Consider the following 24,252-nt stretch of genomic DNA (forward strand, 5'->3'; position numbering starts at 1 on the left):
ACGACACGGAAGCGCTCGCTTGTCATCTTAGGAGAGGCAACTTGAAGCCTCGCCCAGTTTGGGAAGGTCGTCGCGGCTTAAAGCGCCGCCACTTTCCAAGGGCTTTCTTTCATGACTCGACTACTCTCTATGGTTGCTTCCGTTAGAGTGCGGAAGTTAAACGTTGCCTTTGCGGGGTGTTTTTTTTTTTTTTTTTGCCGCGGCTTGTGGGTTTTTGTTTTTTCTTTGGAAAGGACTTTAATCTTTTTTTATAAGCTTAACACTGAATGGTGGCGAGAATAAAATGGGAATTGTCTTAAGGAAGCAATTCCCGTTTTAGGCCTCTCCGAACTAAAAGTGATTCAAAAGTCAAGTGCAAGGCTCCATATATTTAATTACGTAGGACGGTGGCTGCCATTTTGAGAAGGGCATTTGTGGCTTGTCTATAAAGCCCCATTTTGTAACATGGAGTTTCATGATTCTGGGCTGCATACTCGGGATTTTGGCTTTTTCAGTGCTTTGCAGCAGCACGCAACCTGTAAAAAAACGAAACCACGTCCCCATCGTTTCCCCAGTTGTGCTGTATTACAAATCATTGAATTATCGGGAAATACTTAAAAAAATAGGGAGTTGTGTTCCTGTACACCTAAAATAGGTGTTATCACACCTGCCTTTAATGTAATCTTAATGTAAACCTTCTCCCAAAAATTCAAACACCAAAATGAACCCAAAAGAACAATGGAAACACTAATTAAACTTTCAAAAAGGTGGGTTTATTGCAAATATGTAGTCAAGAGGTTCTTCACACTGTTGTAAGAATTATCCTTCTGGGTTCAGTTCCAAGTGGGGAAAAAGTCACTGGGAACATAGAGGCTGCTTGGAAAGATGGTTTAATGGAGGAGACTACATGGCTTGGAGCTCCAAAGAAGGAAGGATGATCGCATTCTTCAAGGTGAAGGAAGATATCAAGAAGGGCTGACATGCTGAGGTGCCTGGGTTTTATAACCTTTCTTGGGATTTGAATTGGAGCTTGTATTCTGATTGGTTGTCAGACTCCCATGGGGCCATGCAGGGGCAACTTGTAGGCTGTCCTGAGTTCCAGGCTTGGTTGAGCCTTCTGGATGATGATGTGCTGAAAAGGGCTTTTGGGCAATTGCTATAGTTTTACCTGGATATCTTTGTTATGTAAAGTATTCTGGTCCAGGCCTTAATGGCCCACCCATTAACAAAAGTTGGGGAGAGCTTCTACTTCTGAGGTGAGTTTCTGCTTCTGAGTTTCTACTCTTTTTAGATGAAATATTCTGCCTTTTTAATATTTCCGAGGCTATTTCAATTTTCTAGGAGAGGGGTGGGTGATCTTCACCTTCCAAGGGAGGTATGCTTCACAGTTTGAGAGATATGCCTTATTGGGGTAGGTTGCCACATCTGAGTCATCCTAACATTTTGTTTGCCAAAGAAAAAGCTGCATTTCCATGTGTATCTAGTACATTTCCAATCTGTAACTATAATGCAGTAATATTTTTGACTAATAGCCCATAATGTAAATTGGATTTGTCATTTAAGGCTGTAGAAATTCAAAACTTCTGTTTCCTCATTTTCTGAGTAGCTTAGCATACTGAAGAAAGGACTTGAAAGTTCTCCCCAAATAGGTAAGTTTTCCAACAGAAAAATATTGTCATCTTTCCACAGTCAAATGTGATACAGCTCATACTACCGATAGTGCTCGATGAACTTCACTAAAATAGAATATCAATAAGAGATACTTGGATATTTGTCATCATCTTCAACAGTGGTCAGTTTAGCAGTCTGTGCTAAATCAAACATAGTGTACAAAATACAATTGTTTGGATTCACAACATGTGCTAAGCAAAGCCCAAACTACATCATGCACCAATAGATTCTATGGGCCCCAGTTGAAAAGTACCATAAATATTGTGTACAAAATACTGTTGGAAGAATTATCCTTCTGGGTTCAGTTCCAAATGGGGAAAAAGACACTGGAAACATGGTGGCTGTTTGGAAGGTTTAATAATGGACAGGACCACATGGCCTGGAGCTCTTAAAGTGAAAAGGAAGGATGATCAATCACATGCTTCAAGGTGAAGGAAGAGATCAAGAAAGGACTGATAATGCTGAGAGTGCCTGGGTTTTATAACCTTTGTTGGGATTTGAATTGGAGCTTGTATTCTGATTGGTTGTCAGACTCCCATGGGGCCATGCAGGGGCAACTTGTAAGCTGTCCTGAGTTCCAGGCTTGGTTGAGCCTTGCTGGATGATGATGCACTGAAAAGGGCTTTTGGCAATTGCTATAGCTTTACCTGGAGATCTTTGTTATGTAAAGTATTCTGGCCCAGGCCTTAATGCCCCACGCATTAACAAAGGTGGGGGTGAGTTTCTGCTTCTGAGGTGAGTTTCTGCTTCTGAGTTTCTACTCTTTTTAGATGAAATATTCTGCCTTTTTAATATTTCCTAGGATATTTCAATTTTCTAGGAGAAGGGTGGGTGCTAACTTCCTACAATACAATTTTTTACATTCATACGTGGTAAGTAAAACTAAGCAACATCCGGCACCAATAGGTTGTATGGACCCACTTAATAATGGAAAAGTACATTGGACTGCCTAGAAGAAGCTAGGTAAAGTGCAAATGTTTTAAACAATTTTAAAACCAAGACTTAGAAGTGCTACAATGGAACAAAAACACAGAGTAACCAAGTGCTTATATTTATATATTTCACCACCAGATGGCAGAACATACTTTAGTATCTTAGATCTTATGTGATAAGTGAGATTTTCATCATTTCCCTCTTTTCCCTACCAAATTGGTCAATATTTCATAGTACTTGACTCTCACTGGAACAGATGAAACCCTGCTTTTCTGCAGTCTGTGGTGAACTTAAGCAACTATGTTGTGATATATACTTCTTGTTTCCCCAAAAGAATCTGACATGATCAATCCCTTGGTCAACAGCTTGCTGAAAGGAAAGTAGCTTCATAGTATTGCTGGTACACACGTCTAGAGTGATTGAGGGTGGGTATTTCATAGGAAGAGTGGTGTAAAAATCAGCAAAAGAAGAGTCATCCTGGGGAAGTTTGAAAGTCCACCACTATTTATATTGCTTTGGATCCAATCTAGATAGAAAGGCACTGATGTATAGATGCCAAGTTGGTTGGGTTGAGCACAGCCTTCCCCCCAACTCACCACCCCAGCCAGTGTCCACACCCCATTGGATTTGCAAACTAAGGGTCCTCCAGAATCTCCCTGTGAAGAAAAAAGAGAACAAAGGGGTTACCTCCTGATAAAAAATATTCAGTGGAATAGGAATGAAGTTTTCAGCACATCTATTTCCTGTAGTTCCTATTTCAATATACAATCACTGCTTTATCCATGACTTTTACCCCTTGGTTCCTTCTAGACAAGGAACTGCCACAGTGCAATAAAATTTGCATGCAGAAAGACCTAGATTAAATCCCCTTAATGGTTAAGATGAGATAACAAGAACTTTATTGTCATTGTACAAGTACAACGAAACTGTGGATGTACCCCAGCAACTGTTCGCAATACAATAAAACCAGAGCACTTAAAAATGAAGATAAGAAAAATAGAGTACCCACGTCACTTAGGGTTAGACTCCCAATTTCTAAAGGAAGAAGTAAATCTGTCTCTTCTCTTGGCTTTGCTTCTGGACTGGCATAGAAACTTCTTCCGGTTACTGGGATGTGCTGAGGGATCTCTTTAAAAATAATGCAGAGTGTTGGCTCTCAATGAGATACATAGCACTAAAACTGCACCTCAGTGAAGGCAATCACATTTGTCTGATGTTAAAGCACCTTTAGGCAAAATATGGCAATCTTTCCCAGGCCTAATATTCATATCAGGGCTCTTGTTCATATGAGGAGTGCACTGGGCAGCAAACACAAAAGGAAACCTTAGCTAAAGCCTGGTGTTTGGCCAGCAAGTGACACACGGGGCCATGTGTAAAGAGAGAGAATTAAATGGCATCATTCTGAGAGTTTCTCCAACTCTGTCCACTTCATATGGACCTAATCCATGGAAAGAGCTGCTATGCAAAACACCCGTGACATTTTCAAGTGGTTTTTTTTTTTAGTTGCGGGTAGTCCTTGAAATTACAGTGGTAATTAGGACTGGAATCGCTGTCATTAAGTGATGTGTTTGTAAAGGGCGATGTCACAGGACTGTATCATTTAGTGATAGTAATCCAAGCAGTACCAGTTATTGTTGTAACCCCAAGACATGCAGGTTAAGTGAAAAGTGGTGGGAGTCCTAGGTAATGAGCACAGGGAGGTAGAGTGCTTTGTGGGGTAGGTGAATGAGGCTGGGGAAGGCCTTGAGAGGGTGCCTGCATGTGAGTTGCGGGAAGTGCGGGAGCGGGGGAGCCTTGGAGATCTGGTGATAGTGCAGGAAGGCTGGAGGATGGATGGCACTGTGAGTGCCAATGCAGGAAGTCTTAACAAAGAGACTTGCCATCTTCCCTGCCAAGGGAAATTGCCAAGAAACTACCAAGATTTTCCCATGAAGTCAGGAGGCAAGATGTAGTTTAATTTGAAGAATCTGAAGAATTTTATATAACTTGAAACAAATCATGTCCTTTTTTTCCTACTATATCCTAATTTTGTTGATGGTAGCATACCAGTTTTAATTTTAAAATATTTTTTAAAATAACTATCAACTTTGCTGATGGGAAATAATACCTTGTAAGATGAGAACCTGTATATATCATTGAAAGAGAACTTCAACTTCCTTAAAGCTAGCAAGTTTTCTTCATTTGAAAAAAAAGTGGAAAGAATTAGAGCAGAATTTTATGGTATATTCTACTGAAAAGGAATGGATTTATTGACATTTATTAGTTTTGGAAGATTGCAAAATTATTGGCATGTATTATATTTATTATATTTGTTTTTGCTCTCAGTGAAATTCCTGAGAAAAGATTAGTTAACTATTCATCTTCTGAGTAGATTAATAAACCCTATTGAACCCTGAGGGCATGAGTAAGTACATATCAAATCTTGATGTCAATCAGCAATTGACCTCCAGTGTACAGGAAGTGACCACATGCATGCTTTTGGATGTGGACTACACTTTTCATCTGTTTTAAACTTTTAGAAATCCAATCTCTGTTTACAGATGCTGTAAAAAATATAATTGAAAAATCTCAGGTCATTTTGTAAAAGTGCATCTCAACAATTCCAAAATTTGATAGTAAAAATGAATATTAAAATACTCACTTATGTAATTTCTGCATCTTCCTTCAACCTTGTTGCCAAAGTTGATTGGGAGGTGGAATGTGCCAGAGATTATATATATTGCTGTCCCTCAATTATGATGGGAATAATACAGACAACATGTTAAGCAGCACTGTGAATTTGAATCCTCCCAAATGCCTTGGAACATGAAGGCTGTGGATGTGGCCCATGTCTGCAATTTCTTAAAGCAGCTGTGGGAAGTGATGTACACCAAAACTACTTCCATCCTGTCATCCTTCTGAAATAGCCTAGACAAGATGCACACCCAGGAGGTCTAACTCTATTTTTATTATAAGGTTACATTAACAATCTATCAATCTGGAAGTACATCTCTTCTCCATGGTCCCTTCTGAGACACTTGTCATGCTCCATTTATTCAGAGGGTTTGGTGCCTCTTATCTGATTATTGCCTGGTCTGTGATTGTTCTTCCTGTCTCCCACATACCATTATATCCCCACTGTGCTCTTAAGCCTCTCATGGCCTTTACAAGGTCCTAATACTCCTAATATTTAAGCTTTTATAATAGTTTCCTAATTTCCTAATATTAAAACTTTTATATTGGCTGAGTGTTGTTGTGGCTTTGCATTCTGTATCATGCTAACCCAGCCCCTTTGATGTTTTTATGATTCAGTGTATTGTAAAAAAGGTTATTTCTTTAAACAGATTAAGCATATTGTATGATTACAGCAGGATGGCCTACTCATAAATTAACATAACCGAGTTTAATAAAGCTTTTTTCTAGGTATATGAAATTGAATGACTGACTGCCCCACACTCCCAAACTTACATGGTTATTGATTAAGATTTTTTTTCAATTGGTTGGAACCTGTTTTCCCTTTGCTCTTCCAGAGGGTAAAAGAGAACTGATCATTAGAGGATGGCTTCTCTAAGATAGGAAAGAAAGACTCCATGGGCCTCATACTTTCCATCAGGTTGAGGGTCACAGCAAGCTTTGCATTGCATTTCAAGGACCACTCTTGAAGTGGTTAAGGCCAAGCCCATTTTTGCTTTTCAAGATTGAAGTCATCCATTTTGCCTCAAGGCACCTGTTCTCTATGACCCCTCCTCCCCACAATTTCCTACTCAAAAAGAGGGAGATCCTGATGGATCATATTACTTAATATCACTTTGAATAGTGATCATTTCTCTCTTCATGTTCAGGAAAATCAGCATCCAAGAATAGATTACCAGTGGTGCAGATGTTTTTTTATGTATTTGAAAAAGTTTTATCATTGAAGAGAGGTAGACAGGTTACTTTTAGCCTGAAGAACCCCAAAGAAATTGTGGCCCATATTTTTGCACTCCTGGTCTTTTGAATCAGTTTAACAAATGCCTAATACATTTAACTCCTTCCAGAACCGTGAAGATACCTATACAACTTTCTTTTGGTTGTCCAGTATTTATCTTTGCGTGTCATTTTGACTTTCTAAAGAATAGATTTTAGAATATCCTACCTGGCAGGCATCCTTTCCACCTTCTTTGTACCCTGCACAGATCATATCAGCTTTGACAATATCAGTTTGTAACTGATATTTTTTGCTTATGTTATAGAGATTGTTGCAGGTCTTGCGATCTATGATTGGTACTTCCAGTTCCTGAAGGATTTGGGGTGATGCCAAGTTTACTGTAGAAGAGAAAAATGGGACAAGTTTCATTCCCAGAATGCAAAGACAACAGATTTATCTACAATACGTAGACTTCCAGATGTTGCTAAACCACAACTCCTAGCAGTCCCAACCAGGAAGATGACTGATTCTGGGAAATCTAATGTATTTCAGCAACATCTGGGCAGGTTTATAATGTGTACTTATGTGTGGAATATACCTTGCCACTTGTGTAATCTTGTTTGTTATTGTATATAGTTGGAGTCATGAAAAATTGTACTCCCCATTTTTTTAAACAGATGTATTTAAAAAAGACTTCCATTAGTTTGCCCTCAATGATACCTCAAAAAGCTTCTTCCAAACTAGTACTCTAACCATTTCCAGGTCAGTGCAAGCAATTCATCTGTACTTTGAAATCTACCATTCTCTTTACCACCTCTCCATGTATAGATTCATTTGATAGACACCACCTAAATTCTTTAGTTCTACAGTTCTATTAGGCTTCTTTATTCAAAACAAATTCAGTAAAACCAAACTTTTCATAGAGATGGACTTCCTCACTCAGTTTAGCAATAGCAATAGCACTTAGATTTACAGTATATACTGCTTCACAATGCTTTACAGCCTTCTCTAAATGGCTTACAGAGTCAGCATATTGCTCCCAACAATCTAGGTCCTCATTTTACTGACCTTGGAAGGACGGAAGGCTGATTCAATTTTGAGCCTATGAGAATCAAACTGCTGGCAGTCAGCAGAATTAGCCTGCAATACTGCATTCTAACCATTGCACCACCATGGATCACATTACTTTACTCCATGACAACTCTCATAAAGATTTTGCTGTCTATGATGCAACCAACACACATCAAGTCATGTTGAGGAAGACTATGGAAAGGCTTTAAAACCCACATAGGAAAAGCAACCTCGGCAGCTTTCTTTTCCTAAATAAAGATGTGTATGGCTGGGCACCAGGAAAGGAAAAAACAAGCAAGCAAGGAAGGAAGGAAGCAAGGAAGCAAGGAAACAAACAAACAAACAAACATCACACATAACCCAGCCTTCTGGGTCTCTTTGAGAACAATTAAACATGCTTCCTCCAGGTTTCCTCACCTGAAGACCCAATCTGTCCCCATCCAGTGACCCAGCACTTTGTATTTGCAGGAAACTCCACAGAAGATGCTGGCAAGCAGATGGGAAGGATATAGTTGTTGAAAGTCACTGGGGAATTCAGCTCCACTAAAGCAATGTCCCCACTGGAGGCCGCCTCTTTCGTGTAGTCAGGGTGGGAGATGATACGTTTAACATCCAATGTCACCATATTAGGAGAAGGGTCCAGGAGTTTATAAGCACCCAACTGTATTTCATAGGCTGCTTCAGGACTGAAAGTTGAGAATCAAAAGTGAAATATAAGCCTTTGCAAGAGTGTTTGCAGAATGTGGTTAAAAAACAACAACCAAGATCGTGACTGTGACAGATTGATCCAAATTCAATTCACTTTTTATATGCTTCCTTATATGGCCCATATAAAAAAACGAGAGGAATTTTCACTCTCAGAATTGCTATCTTGGTTTTTTGAAAACATATTTGTGAATAGCAACAGCACTTAGACATATACCACTTTACGGTGCTTTTACAGCCCTCTCTAAGCAGTTTTACAGTCAGCCTATTGCCCCCAACAATCTGGGTCCTCATTTTACCAACCTTGGAAGGATGGAAGGCTGAGTTAACCTTAAGCCTGGTGAGATTCAAACTGCCAAATTACAGGCAGCCAGCAAGCAGTAGAAGTAGCCTAAAGTACTGCACTCTAACCTGTGCCGCTACGGCTCATACCCTTGGAGCTAAAAACTCATCAACTCTTTAGTTAAAATTACTGTTGTACACAACTAAGATAGTGAATTAAGTTTCCTGGATCCAGTTGTGCATAGGGAATCTATTTCTCCCCCACTGCAAAGCCATGGATAGGTTATTGCTACTCAGGAAATAACTTTTCTTATGTATCATCAATGTCCATGATATTCCATTATTTCTTGCAAAGAGTCAATAAAGTTGTTCTCTCCCTGAATTCAAGCTATGATGTTGAATCCTTGTACATGAGAAATTATTGAGGGCCAATTTATGATTCTTTTCTCTTCAATGCAACCAAAGGAAAAAAGCTGTCTTCTGAAAGAAGTGAAATACTGCATGTTATATTTGTTAATATGTTTTATTTTTAAAAACCATAATAGTCTGAATCTGCTTTTCTCTGGGATATTTTCACTTTATTTATCAAATTTATTGGCTACCTAACTTACCACAGAGTAACTCTGGGAGACTTACAATATTAAAAGCTAAAACTATATAAATAAAATTCTATAAAAATATAAAAAATGCTCTTTAAGGTGCCTTTAGTTTTAACGAGTGTTTCTCAAATTTGACAACTTTAAGATATATGAAGTTTAATTTCAAAATTTCCCAGCTAGCATCAAGTTGATGCCAGGGTTGAGAAACACTGATTTAAACAGAAAGTATTGCATTTGGGTGGATTTTGCAAAGCATGACATTTTAGGTTTAAAAATGAAGAGAGGTTATTTTCTTCTACAGGTAGTCCTCAACTTACAACAGTTCACTTAGTGAAATTCAAAGTTACTCATTAGAAAAGTGAGTTATGACCATTTTTCATACTTTTGATCCCCATGGTCATGTGATTTACATTCAGAGGCTTGATAACTGATGCACATTTATAATGGGTGTAGTGTTCTGGGGTCATGTGATCATCTCTTGCAACCTTCTGACAAGCAAAGTCAATGGGGAAACCAGATTGACTTAACAACTTGTTAGCCATTTAACAACTGTAGTGATTCACTTAACAAATGTGGCAAGAAAAGTCATAAAATGGGGCAAAAACTCACTTAACAAATTTCTTACTGAACAATTTGTGTTCGGTTGTGGTCATAAGGTAAGGACTACCTGTATTCCTCTTTTCTGATACTCTGTCACTTTGCTTCCACATCAGTGTTTGAGGCCAAGCCCTCCACTTCCATTTACTGTATAGAAGATGGGTGTCAAACTTGATTGCGTCACGTGACCTATCACAACGTATCGTGACAATTTTTGCCTTTGCGGAGCCAGAGTGGGTGTCGCTTGCATGTAATGCAGCTGGACAGCAGGCCATCAGTTTGACAACCCTGGTATAGAAGCTGAATGGACTGGAAGATCTATCTTACCTCCATCTAGTTGGCTAATTTAGGGAGTTTCAGAAAGCCTGTGTGACTGACCCAGTTTATTTTTCTGGCATTATATGGTAGCTTCAGTATCTTTTGAGCAACTACTGCCTGAGGCAGTCTTGTTGCTCTGCCTGATGGGAAGACCATCAACCACCACACCCAACAATCTGCTTCTTTTGCCTTTCCTCAGTTGCTTGATTGCACTTCTTGAGACCCACAACTCTGATGACAGAATCATTCAGCCCAATTTCCAGCTTCCTCTGGAGCAAATCTCTGCAGTACCTGTGCCATAGTGTCTAATGTTCTAATGTCTACTCACAAATTGAAGCAGTGAGCGGCAGATATTACCCAGTTGGAGCTGATGAGGGAACCTCCACAAATGAGTTTGTTGGCTTGAAAAATGCTGACTTGCCAGGGCCATGTCCCCTCAAGAGCTGCTTGCCCTCCAACAATCCGTGATATCACAGGCTGCCCACAAGCTGGGAGGAAAGAAGATTTACAGCAAAAAGAATACTATGACCATCCAACAACATTTCTACTGGCAAACATTTCTACTATTTTCCCTTTTAATGTTAATTTGCTTTGAAATATTTCTATTAACATTCCACATTATGCATGAAAATCTTGGCTGAATGCTGTTAGAATCTAATGCCTATGCTACAGAACAGTGCTGGAAAACTTTGGAAAATGACACAGAGCTGCAAAAATAGGGCATTGGTGCAAAATAGCCAAAACTACATCAGGTATGGAGGCATGTGAGTGTTTCTCTATTCTTCCAGTTTTATCATTTGTTTATTAAAACAATCTCAAGTCTATTTTAGGGTGTCCAGTGATTTTGTTTTGGAATAACAAAATTGTTAATTTTCATTATTCATCCTAGAAGGGATTCTGAAGTCTGGAAAAATGGATTTGGGCTGGATGTAGCCTTGGAGCTATTGGTTGTCCACATTCAGATTTGATAAATAATCCCCTAATATGTTACTAACTTAAGCCTTTTTTCTGTGTTTGACAGTGAGTACCTTCAGTTACAGCTGGGGGTGATGAAGCTATACTCCAACGTGTTTAGTGGCTATCAGATTGGAGAAAGTGGTTTTATATTTGATAACCAGGATCATCAGTATCCAAAATTATATTTTTAAATTATATACTTTGGGATTCATCTAGTCCACAGGCAGAAATCTTGCTTGTTTCTGATTAATAACACGTCAATGTGATGTGTGGGCCCCAGTTAAAATTTAGATAGGAAACCACTAGCACATCCAATACTGTGAACTAGATTGGGAAGTTGAGAAAATGTCATGGAAAAAGTCAAAGACAAATCCCTTCCATGTTTCCATGGGAAAATCACATGGATGTATTTGTGTAGTCATCAGCAGTCAACCGTGGGTCATGAGAGTATATTGTATGTCAGCAGAATATCTGAGAAGAATAATTAGGGACATTAACAATGTCACTGAAGAAGATTGGTTGGATCTTTTAAGTCTGTACAATCTCTAATGTTTTATGCAATTTAATATCCATTTCTTCCTTTGCAGAAAGGTTTTCCACTGAAGGATAACACCTACCTGCTTCTACCTTAGCAGCACCTGAAGAAACAAAAACAAAGGAAAGTTATTTCAAAAATAGAATAGAAAACTACAAAAAGAGAAAGAACTGTATATGCAAGAGACTTTGATTGCAAACTCTTCTCAGTGGGTTATAAAATTAAATATGCCTGGCAATCATATTGCAGGTTTACATTTCTAGCAGAAATGTCAGAGTGCATGCAATGCCGAATTTCAACTTGGGTGTGTCAGAACTTGATCTTTAGGTACTTGATTTTAATTTTGGAAAATGACAATAGGAGTGTGTTCATTTGTAGACTGAATGGTGGTAATCCCATGTTGGCTTCTTCTAGGGACTTTAGGATCCCATCACTCTGGGAAAAAGCAAATGTATTTTATATTGATATAAAATATAAATATTTTATATCAATATAAAAGATAAATATAAAATATAAATTATATAAATATTTATATATTTATATGTATTTTATAGCCATATAAAAGTATTTTATTCCTATCTTCAAAAAGAGAGACTCCAGCCTAGTTGAAAATTATAGACCAATCTCATTATGATGTGTCATCTTCAAAGTCATGGAATCAATCATCAACCAATCCATTACCCTCCACTTAGAGACAAACAACTTACTCTATAACAAACAGTTTAATTTCAGGAAAACTTTGTCCTGTAATCTACAACTCCTACACTGCAAAAACATTTGGACTACACAACTCGACCAGGGTAAAACAATAGACCCAATTTACATAGACTTTTACAAAGCCTTTGATTCAGTGGTACACAACAAACTACTGTTAAAACTAAGTTCTTACAGCATTTCTGGATCACTGCACAAATGGATAGCTGCATTCCTGTCAAACAGGCAACAAGTAGTCAAAATAAGGAGTGCTCTATCAAACCTAGCACCAGTTAACAGTGGTATCCCCAAGATCACCACTGCCCCACTCTCATTCAGCATTCTAGGACACACACTTTCTAATTTACATAAATGACCTTTGCGATCATATTAAAAGCAACTGAGTCCTCTTAGCTGATGACATAAAACTATTTAACACCACTGACAATACTGCCCTACAAAGCGACCTTGATTATGTGTCAGAATGGTCGAACAATTGGTATCTTCAAATCTCAACCAACAAATGCTCTGTCTTACACATTGGCAACAAAAATTAGAACACTAAATACAAACTGGGAGGAAACAACTGCGTAGATGACCCTCACTCTGTCAAGGACCTAGGAGTACTCATTTCAAAAGATCTAAGCCCCAGTGTGATGACCTGGGGTGTGGCACAAAAGCAACACAGTCAAATAAAGAGTCCCTTTATTAGCTCCAACTTTGCCCCCAATGTCCAGGTTACCTTTGGCTGGAGAAAAACTCTCCCAGGAACAGTCTTTAAATGGAGGAAGTTCAATCTGAAAACAAAGTACATACAAACTATAACTAAAAATCCAAACAAACCAAGCTGCAGTAATTAATGTGACAGGACAGAAGAAGGAATTGCAGACTTGAAAGCACAGTAACACACACATAGTTGGGAAGATGCCAGGAACTCAGGTAAGCCTCAACGAAACCAGATAATTAACAATTTTGTTAGATATTTACAGAGTCACTCCTGATTGGTTGGTCCGTGATGGTGGGAATTTACAGAGCCATCACTGGTTGTAGCCGCGAGCAGCTCACCTGTAAAAGGAGCTGCCATGGCTGCCGGAACAGTCCTGGACAATGCAATAAAGAAGCTAAGCAATCTGAGCCTCCTGCGTGATCTCTCACCCACAACCTAACACGTGCGACGAGGATGGGATGCTGAGAGAAGCGGGACCATGAACACATGGCTAACCAACCAGACAAAGAACTCAACATGGCCAGGAACAATACGTCACCCACACCGTTCGACCCGACGACTGAGGACTGGGAATCCTACGTTGATAGATTCCAGATGTTCCTGGAAAGCAGCGACCTGAACATTACAGAACAGAGGAAATGAGCCATCTTCCTCACGCATTGTGGCCCTGCCGTTTTCAAGATGGCTAAAGCTCTTGCAGCCCCAAGAGATGTAAAAACAATGGCCTGGCTAGATTTAGAGACAATTCTGAGGGTCCATTACACACCACCGGTATCCAGTCTAATCAAGAGACACGAGTTCTACCAGAGAGACCAGAAGGATGGAGAGAGCATCAACGATTTTGTTGCAAGCCTGAGGGACCTTGCCAGAGCATGGGAATTCCTGAATGTGGACGAGATGATGAGGGATCGTGTAGTTCTCGGACTTAGGGACCTGACACTACAGAGCCACCTCCTAACAAAGCCTAAAATAAACTAAAGGAGGCCATCGAAGGAGCATCAGCCGTAGAAGCGTCCCAGAAGTCCGCCACAGGCATGAGGAAGATGAATAAGACTCCGAACCCCCCCCAGAAAGAGGCCGCCACCATTCACCATGAGGACCTTGAGTCTGAGTCAGGATCGGCCGACGATCAGGAAGTGAACCAACTACACCCAGAAAGGTGCCAGAAAAAACAAGAAAAGAAGTGGAAGGAATTTTGGTGTGCGGGCTGCGAGGGAAATCACCTCCAATCGGAATGCCGTTTCTGTGATGCCATCTGCCAATGATGCGAGCGAAGAGGACATTGTGAGGGCATGTCGAGCATTCAAGCCAAGCAGCAGAAGGCCAACACAAGGCACACCTCCAAGGAACTGAGAAAATCAACCCAAGAACCACCAGAGCCAATTCAGCCAGAACTGATGGAGCAACAAGTCAACCACAACGAGGAGCGAAATGCACCAGACCGTGACAGTGGGCCCCTCCAGTACGGCAAAGTCCACGTTCAAGTCACAATAGAAGGTAAACAATGTCAGATGGAAGTGGATTCTGGATCTCTTCTGTCAATGGTATCATGGGACACCATCAAAAGTCTAATTCCCAACCTGACAAAGGGCCAGTTGAGCAAACAAAGAATAACCCTAAAGGACTATCAAGGGAACAAGATTCCAGTCATTGGCATAGGTGAATTCCAAGTGACCTTCCAACACTACTCCGGAATCCTGCCATTAACCATGGTTGACTGGGACCGGCTAAGCCTGCTGGGACTCGCATGGTTCAAGCCGTTGGGGATCGATTTCACTGGAATCCACAGCATCACAGAAAGCAAGTGGGAAGACAACCTGATGGAGGAGTTCCGGGAAGTATTCGATGAAAAATTGGGCAAGTACTTGGAGTCCCCTATTTCTTTTAACCTAGACCCAAACATAGCCCCAGTTAGATTAAAGGCGAGGTGAGTTCCATTCGCGCTTAAACCAAAAATAGATGAGCAATTAGACAAGCTCATTTCCCAAGGAATCCTAGAACCCATAGACCATGCAAAATGGGAAACCCCCATCGTCATACCTATAAAGCCAGATGGATCTCTGCACATCTGTGCTGACTATGGGGCGACCCTTAACTGCGCACTAAAACAGAGTGCATACCCCGTCCCAGTGGTACAACACCTTTTATGCTCCCTGGGGCGGTGGAAGATCTTTGCAAAACTTGATCTCACACAAGCCTACCAGCAATTACTGGTAGATGCTGAGACGGCGGAAGCATAGACAATCGTAACACACCGAGGAGCTTTCAAATGTAACTGCCTACAATTTGGGGTTAGTGTTGCCCTGGGGCTATTCCAGAGCCTCATGGAACAATTATTGCATGGAATAAAATTACTTCGGTGATGTCCTCATATCAGCCGAGGACAAAGAACAATTATAAGAACATTTAAGGGAAGTCTTCAGCTGGTTCAAAGAGGTGAGGTTAAAAGTCAAAAAGGAAAAATGCCAGCTATCAGCCAACAAGGTAGAATTCCTGGGCTATTTAATAGACAGTGAAGGGAAGACAGTAAAATTAAAGCAATCAAAGAAGCCTCCAGGCCAACAAGCAAAACAGACTTGCAAGCCTTCCTTGGTCTCATTAACTTTTACCATGTATTCTTACCCCAGAAGGCAACAGTGGCAGAGCCACTCCACAGAGTGCTTGACAAGAAAGCAGCCTGGGTTTGGGGGCAAAAAGAAGAAGCAGCATTCCAAGAGATCAAGAGCATAATTACATCAGACCGCATACTAATCCAGTACAATGAGACTTTACCATTAATATTAACTTGCAACGCATCACCATTCGGGGTCGGCGTGATCAGTGACATCTTACTGAACAGAAAAGAAGCCCTAATAGCCTTCTACTCAAAGACATTATCCAAACAGGACTTATAGCCAACTAGACAAAGAAATGTTAGCTGCAGTCACCAGAATCAAGCAATTCCACGAATACGTATACGGAAGAAAGTTTACACTAGTCACAGACCACAAACCACTCTTGGGCATCATCGCAGGGGACAGAGCCACACCGACCATTTTGTCCCCCAGAATGACTTGTTGGATAGAATTCCTGGCTGCCTATGACTACAAATTAATCTACAGGCCAGGACGAGACATTGACCATGCAGACGCACTGAGTCAATGCCCCCTACCCATCCAGGAAGAGGATCCAGCGCCAGCGACAACCATACTCCAGATAGAAACATTTCATCAAACATATGCCCCCTACCCATCCAGGACATATGCCTACCCTACCCAGCGATGCCCCCTACCCATCCAGGAAGAGGATCCAGCGCCAGTGACAACCATACTCCTGATAGAAACATTTCACCGAACACCAGTAACAGGAACCGATATTGCGAGAGCAACACTAAAGACGGAACACTGGTGTGCGTTTTGGACTGGGTAGGGAGAGGGTGGCCTGAGAGGGAAAAAGCCGATGAAACTAAACCATTCCAGAATAGGCAAACGGAACTATCAATAAAGGGTGCGTACTGTGGGCGGATCGGGTAATAATTCCCGAGATTTTAAGGGATGATATAATGGAAATGTTGCATGTGGGGCATCCGGGGATAGTGAGAATGAAATCCCTGGCAAGGAGCAATGTATGGTGGTCAAGGATGGATAAAGAAATAGAGACACGGGTATCTGCCTGCAAGGTTTGCCAGGAACACAGGCCAGCATCACCCATGGCACCCAACCATGAGTGGGAAACACCAAGGGGGCCTTGGTCAAGGGTACATATTGATTTCGTGGGGCCAGTAAAGGGACACACATTTTTTTTATCATTGTGGATGTATATCCTAAATGGCTGGAAGTCAGCATCATGCAGTCCACAACAACAGAGGCAGTCATTAGAAACCTAAGGAAACTATTTGCCACACACAGCCTGCCAGACATACTTGTATCTGATAATGAGCCCCAGTTCATGGCCACCCATTTTGAGGGTTTTCTAGCACAGAACAGGATATGTCATTCCCTATCGGCACCTGGACATCCATCGACGAATGGTCAAGTGCAACGCATGGTCCAATACACGAAAGAGACTCTCCAGAAACTGGGGCCAGGGGACACACAAGTGAAAATAGATAAATTATTAAGCATACAGCACATAATACCCAGTGCAACAACAAATAAAAGCCCTGCCGAACTACTCATGGGAAGAAAGTTGAGATCACCATTAGACAGATTACACCCCACATACAACCAGACAGACCCCTAGATTTATCCAGCAAATGCCGGACGTTCCAAACAGGCGATCCAGCTTACGCTAAAAACCTAACGGGAACCTCTATGGTGCTGGTGAGGTGGGCCAAGTAACGGCCCCATTCTTACAGGGTCAACACAATGGATGTCCGAAGCTGGAGAAGAGACATAGATCAACTAGGAACCCGAGGGACATTGGGTAACACGGGCATAAATAGAGAGGAAGGGGGAGACCCTTCCCACAGACTCACTCAGAGAGGAAGGGGGAGACCCTGTCCAAACAAGAAATAACACAACAGGTTATAGTGGCTAGCGAGACACAATCTCAGCAGCTAAGAATAGCACCGAAAGCACTGAATGGAATTAGCAGACACTTACTGGCCACACTCTCACTCCCTGTCAACTGCTCAGCCTCCCCCTCTGAATCAGATTCTGATGGGCATGACACTCAGAGCTCATTGTAACAGCATTGCCAAAAAGGCATTAAGAATTGTTAACCTAATTTTGTGAAGCTTCTTCTCTGGTAAGATTAAACCACTAAGGGCATACAAAACCTTTGCCAGACCAATTCTTGAATATAGCTAATCTGCATGGAATCCAATGTACAATGGACATTAATAAAATTGAACGAGTCCAGTGGTATTTCTCGAGAAGAATACTCCACTCCTCAGCTCGCAATGGAATATCTTATGCCACCAGGCTGGAAATTTTGGACTGAGACAACTTAGAACTACACCGCCTACTGTCTGATCTAAGCTTAATATACAAAATTGTCTGCTACAACGTGCTACCTGTCAATGACTACTTCAGCTTCAGCCACAATAACACATCGGGAAACAATAGATACAAACTCAAAGTAAACTGTTCAAAACTCGATTGCAGAAAATACAACGTCAACAACAGAGTGGTCAATGCCTGGAACTCACTACCTGACTCATTTGTTACATCCTCAAACCCCCAAAACTTTAACCTTAAACTGTCTACCTCACTCGATTCCAAAGAGGTTTGTAAGGGGGCATGCATAAGTGCGCCAGCATGCCTACTGTCCCTGTCCTACTATTCCTATTTATTTGTACTCATTTATATGAGTACAAAAATTTAACATTTATATATTATGTTCATACTTATACTTGTTTTCTCATATGTGCTTGACAAACTAAATAAAATAAAATAAACTAAAAATATTTAACTTTTGGACTGAAATATTTTTGTTATGTTTGCATAAATGTGTGTAAGGTAGTTATTGATTTATTCATTTAACAAAAGTTCAAAGTTACAATGGCATTTGAAAAAGTGATGTACAACCTGTTCTTCAAGTTATTACTGTTGCACCACCCTGGCAGTTATATGATCACAATTTATGTGCTCGGCATATAGCTCACATTTATGACCAGTTGCAATGTTCTGTGTTCACATGATCGCAATTTGCAACCTTCTCAGCTGGTTTCCAACAATATCAATGGTAGAAACGATTTGCTTAACAGTCAAATGATTTCTTAATGATGATGATTCACAACTATGGAAAACTGGGCATAAAATTTGATTCAGTCTTGTGATGATTCACTTAAAGACTGCCTCACTTCATAACCAAAACTTGGGTCCCAATTTGGTCCTAAATCAAAGATCACCTGTACAAAATGTATGTAACTGGGCCGCAAAATCGATGTGTAATCTTGACCATGTTCCCCTTGGTGTTTCCCATTCGTGTTTTGGTGCTGTGGGGGGTGTTGGCCTAGATTCCTGGCAGCATATACCCAGTCCCCTATCTCCTTATCTATTCCTATTCCTGGCCACCATACATAACTCCTTGCCAGGGGTTTCATTTTTGCAATACTCAGGTGTCCCTCGTAGCATTTCTAGTATGCTTTTCCTTAAAACATCCGGTATGACCACCCGATCTCCCCATAGTATGCACCCCTTCAGCATTGAGAGTTCTGTTTGTCTATTCCGGAATGATTTGGCGATCTTGTCGATCTCAGTCTCTGGCCATCCTTTTCCTATCCAATTTAAAATTCGTGCCAGGGTTTTGTCTCTAGTCGTTTCTCTAGCGATGTCTGCTGCTGTTATGGGTAGGTTTTCTAATGTCTCTATTTGAAGGTTCAATGTGGTTGGTGCTGGGTTATCTTCAATGTCAGGTAGAGGGCAACAGCTAAGCGCGTCAGCATGATTTATGTCCTTTCTGGGCTGCTATGTTAAATTGTGGTTGTAGGCAGCCAAGAATTCCGACCACCATGTCATTCGGGGTAACAGTATGTAAGGTGTAGCTTTGTTTCCTGCAATGATGCCCAGGAGTAGTTTGTGGTTTGTGACTAGTGTGAAAGTTCTCCCATAGATATATTCGTGGAAACGCTTTATTCTGGTGACAGCGGCCAATGCCTCTTTGTCTAGTTGGCTGTAGTTTGCTCCAGCTTTGACAGGGTTTTGAATAGAATGCTATGGGTGCTTTTTTCCCATCTGGTAATACGTGGCTGAGGATAGTGCCGATGCCAAAAGGAGATGCGTCGCAGGTTAGGGTTATTGGGAGTGTCTCTCTGTATTGTATTAGTACGCGGTCGATGTGATAAGTTTTTTATTTCCTGGAGTGTCGTTTCTTCCTGTTGCCCCCAGGCCCAGGTTGCTTTCTTGTCAAGCAACCTGTGTATTGGTTCCGCAATGGTTGCTTTCTGTGGTAGGAATATATTATAAAAGTTAATGAGTCCTAAGAAAGCTTGCAGATCAGTTTTATTCGCGGGTCTGGGGGCTTCCTTGATTGCTCTGACTTTATTTTCTGTGGGGTGGATTCCTTCGTTGTCTATAAGGTATCCCAGGAATTCAACTTTGCTGGCAGCTAATTGGCATTTCTCCTTTTTTACTTTTAGTCCTGCCTCCTTGAATTTACTTAGGACTTCCCTTAGGCAGTCTTGCAATTGGTCTTTGTCCTTGGCTGATACGAGGACATCGTCAAAATATGGCACCACCCCTTTTATCCCCTGCAATAGGCATTCCATTAAGTTCTGGAACACCCCTAGGGCGACACTGACACCAAACTGTAATCTGTTGCATTTGAATGCCTCCCTGTGCATTATGATTGTCTGGGCTTCTGCTGTTTCGGGGTTGATGGGTAAGTTTTGGTAGGCTTGTGCAAGGTCTAGTTTCACAAAGATTCCCCCCCCAAGGGAATGTAATAGACGCTGTACCACTGGGACAGGGTATGCACTTTGTTGGAGCGCATGGTTAAGAGTTGCTTTGTAGTCTCCTCAGATGGGCACAGACCCATCTGATTTAATTGGCGTAACAATTGGTGTTTCCTACTTTGCATGGTCAGTTGGCTCTAGAACCCCTTGCGCGATGAATTTATCCAATTGCTCATCGATCTTTGGTTTGAGTGCGAAAGGAACCGCCTTGCCTTTAACCTTATGGGGGCTATGGTTGGGTTTAGATTAAAGGAAATTGGGGACCCCCGGTAATTGCCCAGCTCTCCATCGAACATGTCTTGGAATTCTTCCATCAGGTCCTCTTCCCACTCTGTCTCGGTGATACTGTTTATTCCTGTGACTTCGATTCCCAATGGTGCAAACCATTCGAGTCCCAGTAGGCTTGGCCGATTCTGGTCGACTATGGTTAGTGTGAGGACTTTGGTGTATTTTTTGAATGTTACCTTGAATTTTCCAGTACCCACTACGGGTATTTTGTTTACCTGGTAGTCTTTCAGTGTCAGTGTTTGTCTTTCGAATTCTTCCCAATTTGTTTGGTATCAGTCTTTTTATAGTGTCCCATGATACCATTGACAAATATGAGCCTGAATCCACTTCCATCCAACAGGGTTGGCCCTCTATGGTTACCTGGACATAGACTTTCCTGGCATTTGTCGTGTTGGAGTGTCCGATGGTCACCGTCTGGTGTGTTTCATCTCTTCCATTGCTTGTCTCTTTTCCTCGCCTGTTTCAATTGTCTTGGTTCCAACGGCTCCCTGTTTGCTTCTCCCTCTCTCTGGGGGGTGTTCCATCTTTGTCTAGGGCCGTAGTTTTTTCTTGCTCGGCATGTTCTAGCAATATATCCCCGCCATTCACAATGCTTGCAGATTGCATCTAGGAAACGGCACTCGGAATGTGGATGGTTCCCCTCGCAGCCGGCGCAACGAAATTCCTTTCTTTTTACATTCTGGTCCCTTCTGCCCTGTTCCGAATGGAGTTGATTTACCCCTTCACCTTCCTCATCATCTTCCGATGTGGACTCGATGTCCTTGTGGTGGATTGTGGTGGTGTTTTTAGGGGTTTCCGGTGGCACTTTATTCATTTTCCTCATGGCGGCTACTGATTTCTGTGTTGCTTCTGCTGCGGTAGCTTCTTCTATTGCTTCCTTGAGTGTTATTTTGGGTTTTGTTAATAGTCAACCTTGTAGTGTAAGATCTCTCAGTCCCAGGACCACTCGGTCTCTCATGGCTTCATCCATGTTTATGAATTCGCACGCTCTGACGATGTCCCTCAGAGTTGCAACAAAATCGCCAATGCTCTCGCCTTCTTTTTGGTCGTGCTGATAAAATTCGTGTTGTTTTATGAGGCAGGAAATGGTTGATGTGTAGTGAGCCCTCAGTATTCTTTCCAGGTCCGGCGAGGCCATCGTTTTTACGTCGCTGGGTGCTGCTAATGCTTTGTCCATCTTGAATATGAGGGACCGCAATGTGTGAGGAAGATGGCTCTCTTCCTGTGTTCAGATATATTATTGAGGTCGCTCCCTTTGAGGAACATGAGGAATCGGTTGATGTACGATTCCCAGTCTTCGGTTGCTGTATCAAACGGTGCGAGTGGCGTGTTGTTTCCAGCCATTTCATCTCAATGAGTTGCCAGTGTTTGTCGGTCACCATGTGCTCGCTGGTTGTCTCAGATTCCCACCTTCGTTGCCAGTGTTAGATTGCGGGAATGAGACTCAAGACACCAGCGTAGTAACCAGTTGTCTTTACTTCATTCTAGGACTGAGCACCGAAGAAACCGCAACAGCCCTTTTACAGTCGGGCTGCTCGCGGCTGTGGCCAATGACGGCTCTTCAAATTTCCTGCCGCCATGGATTGACCAATTGCAGGTGGGTATGTTAATACATAACAATTACAATATTATAGAATTTTGTTGACTTTAGCATGGGTGGAAAGCACTTCATCACTATAGTGGGAAAAGCCCCTGAAATTCATTCCCTATCCATAGCTCATGTTTTTTTATAGCTTCCAAAACAAGCTACTGCCTCTCAAAAAGAAATTTTCTAAAATAAATTTCCTGGCCACTAAGAGATCTCTCCCTTTTCCAGTGATTCTCCTGGTCTGAAGATATTCAATATTGGGTATGAGAATACCAAACAGGTCTCCAGTTCATGATTTCAAACTCATAGGAAAAAGGCAGGATATGAACACAGTAAAAGCAAATCTTCAGAATCTATGTTTCTCCTTCTCTGTTCTCTAATCTACCACAGACATGATTCACTTCTGAATATCACTGAGGTTGGGGTTTCAGTACAAAACTTCTGCTTTTTATTTCCCATGTCAATGAACTAAAATGACTAAAACAGGAACTAAACTCAATCTACATACACCACAGTTCTCAGCCACCATTTCTAAGCACCCAGATGGGATTTCAGTGAACAGTCTCTTTTTGAAAAACAAATGTTTTAAGTTGCCACAAATATGCAAGAAAACTTTTTCTGCTGCTCTGTAGGATAACTTTTTGCTAGCCTAATGGTTTGAGGCTTTGTTGGATTTTAATTCCCAAATCACCCCAAGCCTCATGACCATCCTGGCTAAGGAATAATGGGAATTATAAACAAAATTATCAAGATTCCAATTTGGGGAAGACTGCTGTGCGTAGCCCATCTCTTTTTACCTCTTGTTTCCAAAACATCTTTGAGATTGTAGAGCATCTACATTCCTACTCTGATGAAATTACATTGAACCAGCTCTCAAGGAATTTAGGATTAGGGAAAGAAACTGCTATTTTTTCCCCTTGGAAACATTAATTCCTGCTCTCTAGGACAGGTGAAAGAAGCTGCAGCTTTGCCCTAATTAGACATTATAGATCTGTTTTAATTCTTGTTGTCAAGACCAGAAACCCCTACTTTTCCTTCTCGCATCCCACCCACCATGACCCCATCCTTCACCTTGTAGCACGAACATCAGCAGTAGCCAAACCACCAGAGAAGGGGGAATGTGTGCCATGGTCCTTTTCCTCCTCATATATTTCTCTCTTGAAATGACCTGTGAATTATTCTCCTTCAGGGAAAGCTGTTTTATTTCATTTTCTGCTATCTGTGTCATAAAGTAATTGTAAAGGTGAAAGGGTATTGGCAGAAGCATTTCCTTCTCCTGCTTTCTTTGTTCTTTGTTCCTACACAGTTTTTTTATAAAGAGGAGGGAGGGAAAGGAAAAAAGAAGAAGAAAAATGCCCACAGAAACATAATTACCTGATGTAAATATATATTTAATATATAAAATAAATGTACTAGAAGGCGTTGCAGACATCATGTATTTACACTCAGAGACATTTTGTTTATTTAAAAAATTCACATCTGAATTGATTTACTTAACATATTTAACATAGAATATCAGAGTTGGAAGGGGCTTTGGAGGTCTTCTAGTTTAACTCCCTACTCAAGAAGGAGACCTTATACCATTTCAGACAAATGGCTGTCTAATTTCTTCTTAAAAGCCTTCAGTGATGGAGCACCCACAACTTTTGAGGGCAAACTGTTTCACATTGGACCACATTGATTCTCATTGCCAGGAAATGTCTCTTTAGTTCTAGTTGGCTTCTCTCCTTGGTTAATTTCTATCCATTGCTTCTTATGTTGCATTCTGCTGAAAGAATGCCCAGCTCATTAGGTAGCATGTAGCTAACCTTGGTTGATCTTTTAAAAGTGAAGCCAGGTCAAACCTGGGAGTATTTCTTAGGGAGACCACTTAGAAATGTATAGTCATGGACAAACACAAAGACAACAACAACAACAACAACAACAACAACAATAATAATAGACATTTCTCAATAAGACAAAAGCAAGCCATGTCTTTATCCCTGCCAGGGAAATAATATGGAATTAAAAATATTATATTAGCAATATGGAATTTTGTCTATGGA

General features: G+C 41.1%; 1 protein-coding gene across 1 annotated transcript; it reads right to left on the bottom strand.

Annotated features, from left to right (window-relative positions):
• Nucleotides 1-1,717: 1,717 nt before the first annotated feature.
• Nucleotides 1,718-23,384, bottom strand: LOC113418507 (prostasin-like). The gene is made up of 6 exons (XM_087948199.1): nt 23,279-23,384; nt 11,616-11,636; nt 10,370-10,529; nt 7,958-8,226; nt 6,698-6,867; nt 1,718-3,239 (listed from the first exon to the last, which is right to left on the bottom strand). The coding sequence occupies exons 1-6, from the start codon at nt 23,352-23,354 to the stop codon at nt 3,018-3,020; spliced, it is 918 nt and encodes a 305-aa protein (XP_087804325.1). The 5' UTR covers nt 23,355-23,384; the 3' UTR covers nt 1,718-3,017.
• Nucleotides 23,385-24,252: the final 868 nt, after the last annotated feature.

This window comes from Notechis scutatus, chromosome Z, assembly GCF_049901735.1.
Source record: "Notechis scutatus isolate UNSWTSFEM ecotype Mainland chromosome Z, rNotScu1.2, whole genome shotgun sequence".
NCBI classification, from domain to species: domain Eukaryota; kingdom Metazoa; phylum Chordata; class Lepidosauria; order Squamata; family Elapidae; genus Notechis; species Notechis scutatus.

Coding starts and splice junctions, on each gene's coding strand:
- LOC113418507 (XM_087948199.1), bottom strand. CDS start 23,354: ATGAGGAGGAAAAGGACCATGGCACACATTCCCCCTTCTCTGGTGGTT. Junction 10,530..11,615: donor TGCTGCTAAGGTAGAAGCAG/GTAGGTGTTATC, acceptor CTTTCCTCCCAG/CTTGTGGGCAGCCTGTGATA. Junction 6,868..7,957: donor GGGACAGATTGGGTCTTCAG/GTGAGGAAACCT, acceptor TCTCTTCTACAG/TAAACTTGGCATCACCCCAA.